Raw genomic sequence first — 13987 nt, 5'->3', positions numbered from 1 at the left:
TCTTGAGGACCACATCCTAAGTAGCATTTCTCTGTGCTCCGCAGGACCAAGAGGGAAAACCCAAAAGAGCCAATGTCCATGACAATAAAGACGGCACCTACGCGGTCACCTACATCCCCGACAAGACCGGCCGCTATATGATCGGGGTCACCTACGGGGGGGATGACATCCCGTTGTCTCCCTACCGCATCCGGGCCACACAGACCGGCGATGCCAGCAAGTGTCTGGCCACAGGTGAGTGCAGGCCGAGGATCGGAAAGCCTGGGCCTATCCCTTCTCTGCCACGTAAGATCTGTGTGATCAAGGCCAGATGCTCAACCACGCTGAGCTTCGGTCAGACTTAAATGGAAGATCTTTTTTTTACAACATTTAAATTCAAGAACCTCTTCTAAGGATCAGAAACTGTTTCCCAGGGTTATTGCAAGGATTGGATGAGGTCAGGCATGAAAAATGCTTTGCACAGCGCCAGGCACACAGAAGCTGTCATTATTGGATTGTTTTCGAAGCGGCTGCATTTGTTGAGACGTCAGCTGTGATGCTGCTCCCAGGAAAAGCGGCAGATGGATGCAAATCCTGGGCTGTTTAATTATTCAGGGTCACCTCAGGCCACTGTGAGAAACACGTTCAGTTCATGCATCGAGGTTTTTCCCTCCACACTTGGGACTGATGTCTAAGTCTCTCGGGAGTGCTCCAGGAATATGTGAGCACCGCAGGCCCTTCCACGTCTAAGAGACAACTGTTGGGACTCTGTGGGTCCTTCAGTTTCTAAGAACAGCTCTTATCGCTCTGATGCCGCTTCAAGCAGATGTCAAAGCATGAATTCCCCATGTCTGAAAGGAAACAGATTTGCTTCTCTTTCAATAAAACTAAACATAGGTCCCCCTTGATGTGTTCTATTTCTCTCCTGTCTTGTCTTGTTTTGAACGGAGAAAACCTTTTGGCTTTCAGGGCAAGCTTGTAAATGGCTCGCCTTCTCCCTTCTTTGGCTCACCCCTGGCAACATTTGAGGAAGTGTGAAATAGTGGCCAGTCTGCCACAGGCTAGGTCTGGATTACCTTTGTTGACCTGAGGGCATGTAATACTGGGAGGTCACTTCCTCCTTGCTTTCCCTTCCTTAGCTCAGGCGGAATCCTGAGCAGACACAGGCCACACCCCTGGTCTGTCATGCCGGGGATTGCAAAGTCTGGCTTCTACTCACGTCTGAACAACCTGTTCTTATCCCTGTTGTTTCTGCCCACCTTGACTTCCTCCCTTTTTTTTTTTTTTTTTTGCCAATGTGCTTTTAATTTACACTTTTCTGCACTCCCTGATGTTGTGTGGATCCTGTGTAAAGGGATCTACAAAGAGAAAGGGAGATTGGTCATTGTTTCGGGACCGAGGTTGAAAGTCTTCCCTAGCCAGAAGCACCCACGCTTCAGAATGCAGCCATTTCCCCTTTTCTCAGGAAGCCCTCTGTCAACGTGGCAACCCTGGGATAGGACTTTCACAGGACACCTCTCTGGAGAACAACTGAGCATTTTTTTCTGTAACTTAGTTCCCCCTCAGGACTTCCACAGCAGGCTGAGCTGTCATTCTTGGTGCCCGGCCTGCATCCCACTGCTCTGTTATATTAGGAGCATCTCAACGGTGCTTAGCTCACCTTTGTGTGCACCTGGCCCTTAAGAAAATGCCCAATATATGTTTGCTAATGAACGCTGACTTTCATCCCCCTACCCCTGAATGCCTGCAGACCAGATCCAAAGTTTGGTTGACACCCAGAGCCTGAGATCCTCCTTATTTAATAAACAAAGGTGAAATGCTCCCTTGAGCGGTACCTTCCCCAGGTGATTCCTGGGACATCCCTGTGTGTGGTGGCAGTTGAAGGTCTAACGTTTATAGACGCAGACAACACGAGAGCGTGTGGTTTGTGTTTAGGTCTCCAGGGGAACTGCCCACAGCTGAAGCTTCTCTCCTCCTGAACTTTTCTCCAGGCCCTGGAATCGCCTCCATTGTGAAAACCGGCGAGGAGGTGGGCTTTGTGGTTGACGCCAAGACTGCCGGGAAGGGGAAAGTGACCTGCACGGTTCTGACCCCGGACGGCACCGAGGCTGAGGCCGACGTTATCGAAAATGAGGACGGCACCTATGACATTTTCTACACGGCTGCCAAGCCGGGCACCTACGTCATCTACGTGCGCTTCGGTGGCGTTGATATCCCCAACAGCCCCTTCACTGTAATGGTAAGGAAACCCCTTCTCTGCAGCATCTGTTATTGGCAGGAACAGTAATAGCTGCCATTTGTTAAACCCTGGCTAGCACATCCCCTCCCACATTTCTTTTTTCTTGAAAATTTTTTTTCTTAAGCAGCCATGACCTTTTAGGGACACTCTAGGATCCCAGAGAGCCTTTGGCTCTGAGAGTTTTTAGGGAATGTTCCAGCTACCAAGTACCCAGCATGCTAAGGGTCTTCGGCAGTGCCCTGGCCTAAGCACAGTTCAGAAAGATAAACTGACAAAAAAAAAAAACACTTGTAAGGGAAACATTATTCTTTTTTGTTCTGCTGTCCTTCCCCTTCCTGCTTTCCGACCACCATGGTCTGGAGGAGAGAGGCTTGACTTCGGTAACCCGTGATTCAGAGTACCTCCAGTTGCGCTTGGAGAGATTCAGACTTTGCACGTGAAGGGAAATAGCTTGTCTTTTAAAACTAGGAACATCTGGAAGAAAGAAACCATTATGCACACTTCTAGGCCAAAGAAGGACGCGGCTCTTTAATTTCCAATCCGAGTGACTTTTAGATCTTTCTCTGACTATTAAGGTTCTTCAACCAGGAAAGTGGTTAGAAACCTTAGCAGCATTCACTCAGTTAACCCTCAACGCAAGCATTGTTGGCCCTTTCACGAATGAGCGGTAGGAGGAGGGGTCAGACTCCAGTCCACGGAGCCCAGAGTGCCCGCTCTAGACAGCTGCCGAGCGCTGTGCGGTCCCTCACCCCATGTCCTTTGAGGCCGTGGCGACAGCCACCCTTGGCTGCAGAGTTCATAGGCCTCGGTGACCTGGCCCCCCGCCCAGCCTTCAAAGGCCCTTCTCAGGATTACACTTTATGCAGCCATGGAGAAGGGCCCGAAGACACCATTCACACAGAAGTCCGAGTCTGTCTGCCAACACCGTGCTGTGTGCTGTAGCTCTTTCCCTCCCGTCGCGTTTGTTTATCTGTGAGTGTGCCAGAGGTCTGGAGGCTCTTGCACGCCTCAGGGATACAAACACTTGTCAGCTTGTGACGCTGCTCAGTTGGGAGTGCTTTTCTCCTTCGGGGCTGGAGGAAGCGCGGCTGGAAGCTTGGCGTCCTCATCCCAGAGAAGGGTCCCATCTCGGGGGTTTTGTCTGGTCGGCTCGCATTGGGCAGGGTCCTTGTGCAGACAAGTCAGAGGCCTGAAGGGGGAGCCACCAAACTCAGTAGGAATCAATGTCCCCTTAACCCTGGGTTGCACGAAGGACGCTTTGTGTGGACACACTGCCCCGAGCCACAGCTGACGGCTAAAGGGAGCATCACCCACAGGACCAGGCTTACGTCTTTCATCTCCCCTCCGCGCTTTCTCCAGCCTCGCCTACAGGCAGACTTTCTTTTCATTGGCTCCTTATGGGTAGATTCCATGCCTTCCCTCTGCAGTCTTGGGGCCAAAAGGCCACGAACACCCAGTCCTGCCTTTGGAGCAAATGTCTCAGGGAGACGGGGTGGGCTGGTTCAATTCTGTATATCACGCAGAAGACGTGCTCAGGAAGTCACCGCTCTGGCAGCTTATCTGCTCATCACTGTTGAGAAGTCCTGACTCAGAGGCCATCACGTAGCCACGGAAAGATCTTCCTCCCTGGCCGAGTGTCCCTGCATGTCCCCAGTCTGAGAGGCCCCTAGAAGCAGGGGATGGGGCTGTTAGAAATGTTGACGCTCACAAAGCTGCCTTCGTAAGGGAAGCTCCCTTCCAGCATATGACAAAGCACACGAAAAGGCGTGAGCAGGGGTCCGTGGGCCTTGCTGCATAGGCAGGCCTTCCGATGCTTGTTCGATTTGGCAGGAGAGGGAACCCCTCTCTTACTAGGTCGGTTGGATCAGGGACATGGAGTCTGGTTTTTGAAAATTTAATTTATAAAGATTTTTTAAATAGGAACTACTGTAGACACTTACCAAGGGAACAGGAAACCACTTGCCCAGTTTCATGCTGCAGAGGCAGAGTGGTAGCATTTCCCACCGTTTTCTGTGCCGGGATCACACCATGCACATTGCTTTGCAACTTGCTTCCTTCCCTCATCGGGAAGACCCGTCCATATTCATTTCCCGGACTGGACCGCCTCTCCAGGATGGACAGACGCGCACCATTTACTTAGCCGACTCCCTTACAGATGGGCATGTAGGTTGCTTCAGGTTTTCATGACCGCAAGCAGCTCTGGAAAAACCCCTTGCACTTACCTATAGACTTTCCTGCTAGTATTCTATAGATCTGCTTCCTAGGAATGGGGCCGTGGGTTCAAAGGGCACGTGGATCTGACGTTCGAAGAGAAGATGTCAGCTTGCTCCCCACAAGGGTAGGAAGGAGGTAGAGCGAGAGGCTTTCTGCTGTGCATGACGAGCAGGTGGGGAGGAAGCAGCCCTCAGGGTGCAGAGCCTACTGAGTAGCAACGTCCCGCCCATGAGATTCCCTACTAATCTCCATTTGCCACCAACCAGGCCACAGATGGGGAAGTCACGGCTGTGGAGGAGGCACCGGTAAATGCATGTTCCCCTGGATTCAGGCCCTGGGTACACTTTTTTTTATTTTTCCTTTTTTTTGCATTTCTGTGTTTACTCGGCATTCATTTCAGAAAAGCTACAGCCTGCTTCTGGGGATTGCTTAAGCCCTCTGGGTGTCCTGGTCACTGGTTTGTCCCCCACTGATCAGTCCATCACAATGAACCCTGCTTTCTCTGCCGTGAGACCCACCATGTCATCGTCTGCGCTCCTCCACGAATCGCCCACCGTCACGTCTGATCACGCTCGGTGCAGTGTGTCTCTGTTTAAAGAGAAAGATGGACAGCTGTCTTCAGCCCTCCTGCTGACTCTCAGAGCCGCCACTTGCACATTTGGTTTCTGTTCGGAGGGAAAGCCACCTGCTGCTCCTTTCTGCCACTTAAAACACACCTTCTTTTCCAGGCCACGGCACTAAACCTTTCCCGGTGGAGCCTCTTGGGACTCACGGACATTCTGCCTCTCACTGTCTCACTTTCCCGTGGGCGCTTCTGGGAATTTTACAAGCGAACTGCCTGGTGGTGGTCAGTGATTGGTCAACATGACTTCTCCGAGCCCTCGGGTTCGGTCTGGGGCCCCAGGGCCGGTTGGACAAAGCCCACACCATATGGGCCGCCACCTTCCCAAATCCTGGCTGCACTGGCTTGCAAAATTCCCAGCTGCTCTGCCCCCTGTAGCTTCACTAGCCCACGCTGTTGTCCACTTTACCCAGCTGACCGCGGCTTCCTGTTTTTAGGTCACCGAAGAGGCCTATGTCCCAGTGAGTGACATGAACGGCCTGGGTTTTAAACCTTTCGACTTGGTCATCCCGTTTGCGGTCAGAAAAGGAGAGATCACCGGTAAGCACTGTCATGAAAGCTGTTTCACTCACTCGCACTCACTCGCCTGGTCGGTGACGGGTGGTGGTCCCACCGGTCCCCAGACCCTCGTTCCTGATCCCAGCATCCCTGGTTCTTGTGCTTGGGATGGGCCATGGGCCCCTGACCTTGCAGAGCGTGCTGTGTATCTACGTGTGCCTCTGAGGAGGTGGTCGTGTATAATTTGCATTATGTCGTGGAGAGAGCTGGGGGTCCTCTCTGGGTGAACAACTACTGCGTTTAGATACTTCCAACTGTTGGGTTCCTGCTCCCCCTTTTCCTGCCTCTCTGTCTCCCACTCTCCCAGGGCGGTGCAGACACAGGTCTGTGGTGCAGTCACTTTCTCTGCCAGCCGCCTTTGACTGCCAGCTTCTCTTTGGGTGGAGGCTCTGCTGACCCTCTCCTCACAGTCAAGTCCTGTTCAGGGTTCTAACGTGTCTTCAGGGTTCAGGAGTTGCTGCTGCATTTTGTGGGAGCAGAAGGAACAAAATAAAGGGGAAATGTAGGTCTGTTTTCCTGTTCTAGAACTTGGGGGTTTTAGGCAGCAGTGAGTGCTCTTGGATCTGAAAACCTGCACTCGGAAGGCCACCGGCGTGCCGGCTTCTCCGGGGGCAGTCGCTGGTGGCTCATGGCCTGTCTCTGTCTCCCTGTGTCCACAGGAGAGGTCCACATGCCCTCCGGGAAGACGGCCACCCCCGAGATCGTGGACAACAAGGACGGCACAGTCACCGTCAGATACGCCCCCACGGAGGTGGGGCTCCATGAGATGCACATCAAGTACATGGGCAGCCACATCCCCGGTGAGTCGGGCTCCGCGCACGCCCTGCGGGGCTCCGGGACTCGGGAGCCGGGGCTTCTGGGAGGTTTACTGACTGGCAGGTTGAGGAATGTAGTGTCAGTGTCCCTGTGAAACCTAATAGCCTGTGACCCCAGCAGATGTGGCTAATTTCCAGGAGAGATGGTGCATCTAAGTGTCCGGGTCACAATGCAGGCCCTCGGGGCTGTGATTGTGTGTCTTTGTCATGATGCCGAGTGTGGCCAAAGGATGAGCTGGAAGGAAAATGTGAGGCACATGGAGGGACTTTCCAGCCTGGCCTGCAGAGCCCTGTGTGGCGCGGGCTTGGGGTGGGGGTGGGGAGGAAGAGGTTGTGAGAAGAGGACAAGCTGCCTTCTTTATTTTTTTAAATGTATTTTTTATTGATTTCAGAGAGGAAGGAAGAGGAGAGAGAGATAGAAACTTCAACAATGAGGGAGAATTATTGATCAGCTGTCTCCTGCACTCCCCACAGTAGGAATTGAGCCCGCAGCCTAGGCATGTGCCTGACCGGGAATCGAACCGCAATGTCCAGGTTCATAGTTTGACACTCACCCACTGAGCCACACTGGCCAGGCTAAGCTGCCCCCTTGTCACACTGCCCTTGACGAGGAAAACCAGCTCAGGTTTCCGTGTCCACCAACGAGCACTGTTATTCCTGCTCTTTTTCTTAAAAATTCCTTAAATTCCTTTTTTATTTATTTATTTTTAACATATTTTATTGATTTTTATAGAGAGGAAGGGAGAGAGATAGAGAGTTAGAAACATGGATGAGAGAGAAACATGGATCAGCTGCCTCTTGCAACACCCCCTTCTGGGGATGTGCCCACAACCAAGGTACATGCCCTTGACCGGAATTGAACCTGGGACCTTTCAGTCTGCAGGCCGACGCTCTATCCACTGAGCCAAACTGGTTAGGGCTCGTCTCCTTTTTCAAAATTTAATATTTTGAGTAGGCCACATACACGTCGTTTAGAAGATGATGTGGAGAAAGGTTTCCTTCCCACCCATCATAACCCTCACTTGCCCTCTGACTGCTAATTTTTTAGGTTGGATTTCAGAATATGTTGAAGACCCTACAGGCAAACAGGAAAATAGATTTCTAATCCTGCCTCCTTTTTTTACACCAATAGTAGCATCCTCTACACATTATTGTGTCCTTTTTATCTAACAGTGTATGCAGGCGAGCTGTGCACGTCCAAACGATAGCGCATCTTCAGAGCGCCCGCCCATTGGCTGGGCCGTGGCACGTTTAACCACTGCCCCTTGGAGGACAGTTAGCCTCTTCCACCTTTTGCCACAGTCTTAGCCTTTCCCGCCCAGCATGTCACACCGGCGAAGGCGGACCTGTGAGGAGCGGTTCTGTGGGCGGAATTTCTGGCCACAGGGACAGGCGTCCATCACGTTGCTAAAACTTGCCAAGTTCCCTTTCACTGGGGCTCTTCCGGTTCCCACGCGCACCGGCCATGGAGGAGAGGGCGCCTGCTTTTCCACAGATGGGCCAGTGGAGTATGCTACCCGGATTTTGGATCTTCGCCCAACCGATGGTTGCAAAAGCAGTATCTCAGTATTGCTTCATTGGCATTGCTCTTGTGAATGAGATTGAGCAGCTTTCTGTATGTTTACAGGCCGTTTGTATTTCTTTTTCTGTGAACTGAACGTTGGTATCCATGGCCTGGCTTCTCTGTTTGGTCTTTTGGCCTTGGTGGTACCCGTTTCTGGGAGCAATTTCAATCCTGGAGAGGTTAGCCGTTGGTGGTAGGAATTGCAAATACTTCTCCCAGTTGGATGTTTGCTTTAGTTTATGGATATATCTGGGCGTAATATTTGTTCAAAGCAACAATGTGTTATCTGCTTCTATTTAAATACCTCAAAGATGCAGATGTAGAGAAAGTGAAAAAAAAAAAAAGTCTTTCTCCCGCTTCCTCCTACCTCCCTGCTGGTCTGTGTGTGGATGTTTCTCTTGGTACCTACAAACATGCCTGTAATTTTGTTGTTTTGTTTTTAAAGGAGTGGGATAATGATATTAATATTATGCAGCAAACTGCCCTTTTCTCTTTTTATTGCAACACATTGTGGATAATCTCTCAAGTTAGTACGGACAGACAGATCCCTCATTCTTTAGTGACCTGAGAGGAGAGCCCCCTATTGTTCGGCTCTGTGCTTTTCCGAATTTGCATCTGGCCACTGTGGTAATGGAAGTGCTTGCCTAGGGCTGGGGGGTGTGCGGTGGGGGGAGGGCGGGGGAGAGTAGGTACAGAGACCACAGTGGGATAAATTCCCATAGTGTGGGGTGGGCTTCTAGGGCCTCCCCTTTTGCCTTCCCAAAAGACCTTCCCAGCTGTGTCCCCTCTGGTAGTGCGTCATTTCTTCCCGTGGTGGGCCGCTCCCTCCTAATTCAGGAGTGGGGAAGGCCCCGCCCGCCATGGCCCACGAAATCGTTTGGTCTGGCCCTCCCAAGGCATCAGGGGTGAGTTCATTAAATGTTTGACCAAACAGAGCAGGCTGATTCTTTACGTTGATAGTTTTGTGTGGCCCTCAACTGGTGTTTTCAATATCCAAATGGCCCTCAGCAGAAAAAGGCTCCCCACCCCTGTCCTGACTAGTCACCGGGAGCCAGACTCCCCTGTTTTATGTAGCGCCCCCTGTAGTCCGGAGCAGCCTTAGGCTTGTTTTCCTGTGTAGCCTTGAAGGAGCAATAGGGAGTAGACGCCCTGGGTGTCCTAAGATGGTGATCTCCAGCAGAGGCTCGGTTCGCGTTCTGCCTCTGCCTGGGTGACGCCACACCTGCCTGCCGTTAGAGGAGGGTAAGCGCCGCTGTCCGAGGTATGCATCCCCCCGCACTGAGTCCGTTCTGTCTGTGTTCTTTGCACACCCAGAGAGCCCGCTCCAGTTCTACGTGAACTACCCCAACAGTGGGAGCGTGTCTGCTTACGGTCCAGGGCTGGTCTACGGCGTGGCCAACAAAACCGCCACCTTCACCATCGTCACCGAGGATGCAGGAGAAGGTACTGTGACCTGCGTGCGTGCGGTGATATGCTCTCAGCTCTTCCTTTGAGAATCCAGTGGACACGACCCCAGGGCAGCTTTTAAAAAGAAGGCTGCTGGGTAGTAGTATTTATCTTTTTTGTTTGTTTCATGTAAATCTCAGTCACAGCTGCTCTGTCTTCCATCCAAAACAGGACTTTTTGAAGTTCCTGGGGTTCTGATTGAAATCAGATTCACGCTGTGAAACGTTTTATGTGATTTGCCTGAAATCTTTAAGTGTTTTGGTTGATGATGTTTTTGGTTTTGTTCTTTTTGCACATGTAGTGTGTCCATGGGACCACATGAGTTATTTGGCTCTGTGTGCGTGTGCATTGTCTTTGTGCAGACTTTAAAACCTGTGATTCTAATGGGATCTGCACATGGCCTCCAGTCCCAGCGTGGCCGTGTGTGTGACACTTCCGTGTGTGTGGTTGACGTGCGGGGCTCCGGCCCTTTCTCGTCCGCACATTCCAAAGAGCAGTGGCGGGAGACGGGGACTCCTGCAGTCCTTTCCGGGGTGACTTCGGGGCCAGCACCTGGTCCTCCCCTCACCAGGAGAAGTGAAGGATTCAGAGGCGGAGTGTTGTGCCATAGTCCCTTAGTTCTGACCTACGCCCTTGGCCTGCGGCTTGCGTGGCCTGTGCCAGCCTGGCGCTCCCGACCTCAGGGCTGCCCGGATGAGTTGCTGTCCCTGTGGAAACAAGCAAACAGTCCCTGACGACCCTCCCTCCCTGCTCCCATTCTCAGGGGGTCTGGACTTGGCTATCGAGGGGCCCTCCAAGGCCGAAATCAGCTGCATTGACAACAAAGACGGGACGTGCACAGTGACCTACCTGCCCACCCTGCCGGGCGACTACAGCATCCTGGTCAAGTACAATGACAAGCACATCCCCGGCAGCCCCTTCACCGCCAAGATCACAGGTAGGGTTGCCTGACCTGCCGGGGGCTTCCTCCTGGGAGGCCTGGCCACCCCGGCAGCCTGTCTCCGCATCAGACCAGGGGCAACAAGCGAGGTGCCTGGGTTTTTAGGGTTCACAGAGACTCCCTGGGGAGAAACTGGGGTGCAAGGCTAATTCCCCCTTAGCTGGTAATCCAGGGAAAAGCACTCACATGTGGAGGGCAATCACTTTGTCCAGTCTGACTCCTGCGTGCACACGGAGGGCCCCCAGATAGAGACATTCAATTAACACTTACGGCACGAATAGGTGAGCTCACTGATGCCCTTTGCATCACTGCTGGACAATTATTCTGCCATTTTACAGATGGGAAAGTGGAGGCTTGGAGAGAGAGTGCTCAGCCAAGTTTCCATGTGGGTATTGTAGGGTGCATGTTGAGGTTATCTGACTCAAAGGCCTCTGCTCACCTGTGTGCTCGCAGTGCTGGGATCCTGTGCTCGGGGGGTCATACAGAAGATGCTCAGGACAAAGTTCTTGCCCTGAGTTGTTCAGGCCTGTGCGGAGCAGGATGGGTGTTCACCTGGGAAATGCCTCAGGGGGTGGCAAGCAGGTGGCAGATGCCTTGCCCGGCAAAAGCTCCTTTAAGAAGTGGTCTGTGGAGACTTGGGCTCCAGCCCCTGCCAGTGTCTGGCCTTCCCTTCACCAGGCCCAAGCAGAAGTCATTCGTTGTGGATTGGGCGTGTCTTCTCACTTAACTCCGGGTAACTGCTTCGGGCTGTTCATCTGTAAAAGGCATGTGGGGTGAAGGCTCCGGGGAGCTGGTCCCCACGCGTGACGGGCCGTGTTTGGGATTGTTTCCCAGATGACAGCCGGCGGTGCTCTCAAGTGAAGCTGGGCTCTGCCGCCGACTTCCTGCTGGACATCAGCGAGACCGACCTCAGCACGCTGACGGCCAGCATCAAGGCCCCGTCCGGCCGCGACGAGCCCTGTCTCCTGAAGAGGCTGCCCAACAACCACATCGGTGAGCCCGGCTGCCTTCCCGCACTGAGCCGGGATCCTCTGGTGGGAGACGGGGATCCCTTGGGTCCTTCCTGGGGAAGTCTCACACACCGCGGAGTGGGATACGATGAACCTGCTGGGTCACGAGTGCATTTCCGTGTTGACCACCCTGGCATACACTCTGGGGTAGGCAGGAAGTCTGGGAGCCATACTTCCATTCCTGTGAGTGTGTCTCCCCCTCCTTCCTCCCCTCTCCCTCCTCTCACAAACCCTGGTGTGTGCCCGCTCCAGGCATCTCCTTCATCCCCCGGGAGGTGGGGGAACACCTGGTCAGCATCAAGAAGAACGGCAACCACGTGGCCAACAGTCCCGTGTCCATCATGGTGGTCCAGTCCGAGATCGGGGACGCCCGCAGAGCCAAAGTCTACGGCCGAGGCCTGTCCGAAGGCCGCACTTTCGAGATGTCGGAGTTCATTGTGGACACGAGAGATGCAGGTCTGTGGCTGGCCCCAGGCGAAAGGCCCGGGGCTTTTTGCTCAAGCGTCTTCATGTTTTCATTCTATCAACTCCCTTTTCTTTCCGAGCATCCTTCAGACTGTCTGTCCTTCTACCTGCGTTATCGCGGAAGCCCTATGACCCCCGGGAAGGTGGGTGTTGTCTTGTTTTCTAAATGAAGAACCTGAGGCTCACAGGGGTCAGCAGCACTCTGCTTCTGGCGTTTGAACCCAGAGCCACTACAGCTCCCAGGTCTCTCTCCCTCTTGTTATCGGTACTCCCACCCCTGCTCTCAGCTCCCCGGGTCTCCTGGACTCCTCCCCAGCACAGGCTGGTGGGCCAGCTGTCCAGGACCGCGTCCAGCTCACGGTGCTTGCGTGGAAATGATGACTCTCTTCCTGTTTCCTCCCTGAGATGGTTTGAAGTAGTCCGGGCCTCCCCAACCCAGTACCACAGCCAGCGCCTTCCTTCTCCGCCTTCTTGAGTGATGGCTGAATTGGTGACTTCTAGACGAAGCCATAGTCCTGGGGCAGTGGCTGGCAAACTCATTAGTCAACAGAGCCAAATATCAGTGATACAACGATTGAAATTTCTTTTGAGCCAGATTTTTTAAACTTCTTCTAAAGCCATTTCTTCAGAATAGACTGGCCGAGGCCGTCGTATTTTGTGGAAGAGCCACAATCAAGGGGCCAAAGAGCCGCATGTGGCTCGTGAGCCGCAGTTTGCCGGCCACGGTCCTGGAGGAAAGGGCTAGACAATGTCTGGTCCTAACGGGCAGATCCTCATGTTGTTCAGCCTTCATATCTGCTGGCTTCGTGGTCCCCTGGCTGGAGATCCAGGGTGGCTTGAAAATTCAAATGTTCAGGCCTGTGGCTGGCCATGAGCCCTCGAGGCGGCGCATGCCCTTCTTAGAGGCGTGTGGGCAGTGTTTTCCCCAGTGGGCTCTGCAGGGCAGGTGCTCCGAGCGGCAGTAGGACATCACCCTCCAGGAAATGGTTCTGTGGTCAGAGTCCTGCGCAGCAGGCTATTCCACTCCAGGACTTCTCAGAGCCTTGCACCAGTCCCTCTGTCAGCGGCCTGTCTGTAGCAGGGGTCACCCTGCTTTCTTTTTGCTCTCTGGAATTGGCAGTTTGCGTTTCCGGGGTCAGATGTCCGTTCTGCATGCACCGAGCTCCCCCTTCCCAACGAGTTGCTGTCCAAACAGCCCCCGGCTCCTGTGTTGCAGGTTATGGCGGCATTTCCCTGGCGGTGGAAGGCCCCAGCAAAGTAGACATCCAGACAGAGGACCTGGAGGACGGCACCTGCAAGGTCTCCTACTTCCCCACCGTGCCCGGCGTCTACATCGTCTCCACCAAGTTCGCTGACGAGCACGTGCCCGGTACGCGCGGCCCGCTCCGTCCTCTCTGCCCGCGGCTCGAGTTCTCTGTGGGGGCTGTGCCTCGGGCTCCGGGTCGCTCACGGGAGCCCTCTCGGTTCTTGCAGGGAGCCCGTTCACCGTGAAGATCAGTGGGGAGGGGAGAGTGAAGGAGAGCATCACCCGCACCAGCCGAGCCCCATCCGTGGCCACTGTCGGGAGCATCTGCGACCTGAACCTGAAAATCCCAGGTGAGCGCGAGGGGCTCATGGGTCAGGGCAGCGGGGCCATTGGAAGACAAGTCCACTACGGGCGACTCCTTTTTTTTAAATTTCAGTGATAATAGTGTTTTTAATACGTGTTTTCACATAAGCCCATTCAGGAAACATGAATCTGTTGACCGGCTATCTTTTTCTTCTTCCAAATGAAAGTAGTTTTGTGGCATCACCTGGGGGAGAGAGATACGCCCTTAGATTGTTCATGTAGTGTTTGCCGAATAGAATGACCCCAGTGAGCGATCTGGCCTTGCTGATGCCAGTGTCTGGGAGTTTTAGAGAGGTGTCGGCCCAGCAGCACCTCCTAAGGCCCATTCATCTCCTTCGTTCCTAAAACTGGAATGAGGGCTGGGATGCAGGGCTGGTGGGGGTGGGAGGGAAGAGGCACATCTAGCCCTTTGGCCATAAATTGTTCCTCACGGGGCCAAATTAGTCAGCCAATCGCCACAGTCTTTCTGAAATGCGACCCAGGGTTGTTCCGTAAAGAAATCCCCCAGAAGAGCCGTCGCCGAGTG

At 53.4% G+C, this 13987-nt stretch overlaps 1 protein-coding gene across 3 annotated transcripts in view; it reads left to right on the top strand.

Annotated features, from left to right (window-relative positions):
* Positions 1-13987, top strand: part of FLNB (filamin B) — a 139870-nt gene that overhangs the window by 106162 nt on the left and 19721 nt on the right. The window contains exons 28-38 of one of the 3 annotated variants that reach the window (XM_084901585.1): positions 45-234; positions 1971-2218; positions 4699-4737; positions 5492-5594; positions 6272-6412; positions 9306-9434; positions 10201-10374; positions 11212-11370; positions 11640-11843; positions 13069-13221; positions 13326-13448. In XM_084901585.1, the coding sequence (XP_084757711.1) occupies positions 45-234; positions 1971-2218; positions 4699-4737; positions 5492-5594; positions 6272-6412; positions 9306-9434; positions 10201-10374; positions 11212-11370; positions 11640-11843; positions 13069-13221; positions 13326-13448 (1663 nt within the window). Of the gene's footprint in view, positions 1-44; positions 235-1970; positions 2219-4698; positions 4771-5491; positions 5595-6271; positions 6413-9305; positions 9435-10200; positions 10375-11211; positions 11371-11639; positions 11844-13068; positions 13222-13325; positions 13449-13987 lie in introns of all 3 variants that reach the window. The other 2 variants (XM_084901584.1, XM_084901586.1) reach the window with 2 other exon arrangements.

This window comes from Pipistrellus hanaki, assembly GCF_964339955.1.
Source record: "Pipistrellus hanaki genome assembly, chromosome: 13".
Taxonomy (NCBI): Eukaryota; Metazoa; Chordata; class Mammalia; order Chiroptera; family Vespertilionidae; genus Pipistrellus; species Pipistrellus hanaki.
Note: the sequence above shows the minus strand (reverse complement) of the source record. Positions and strands in the feature narration are given on the sequence as shown.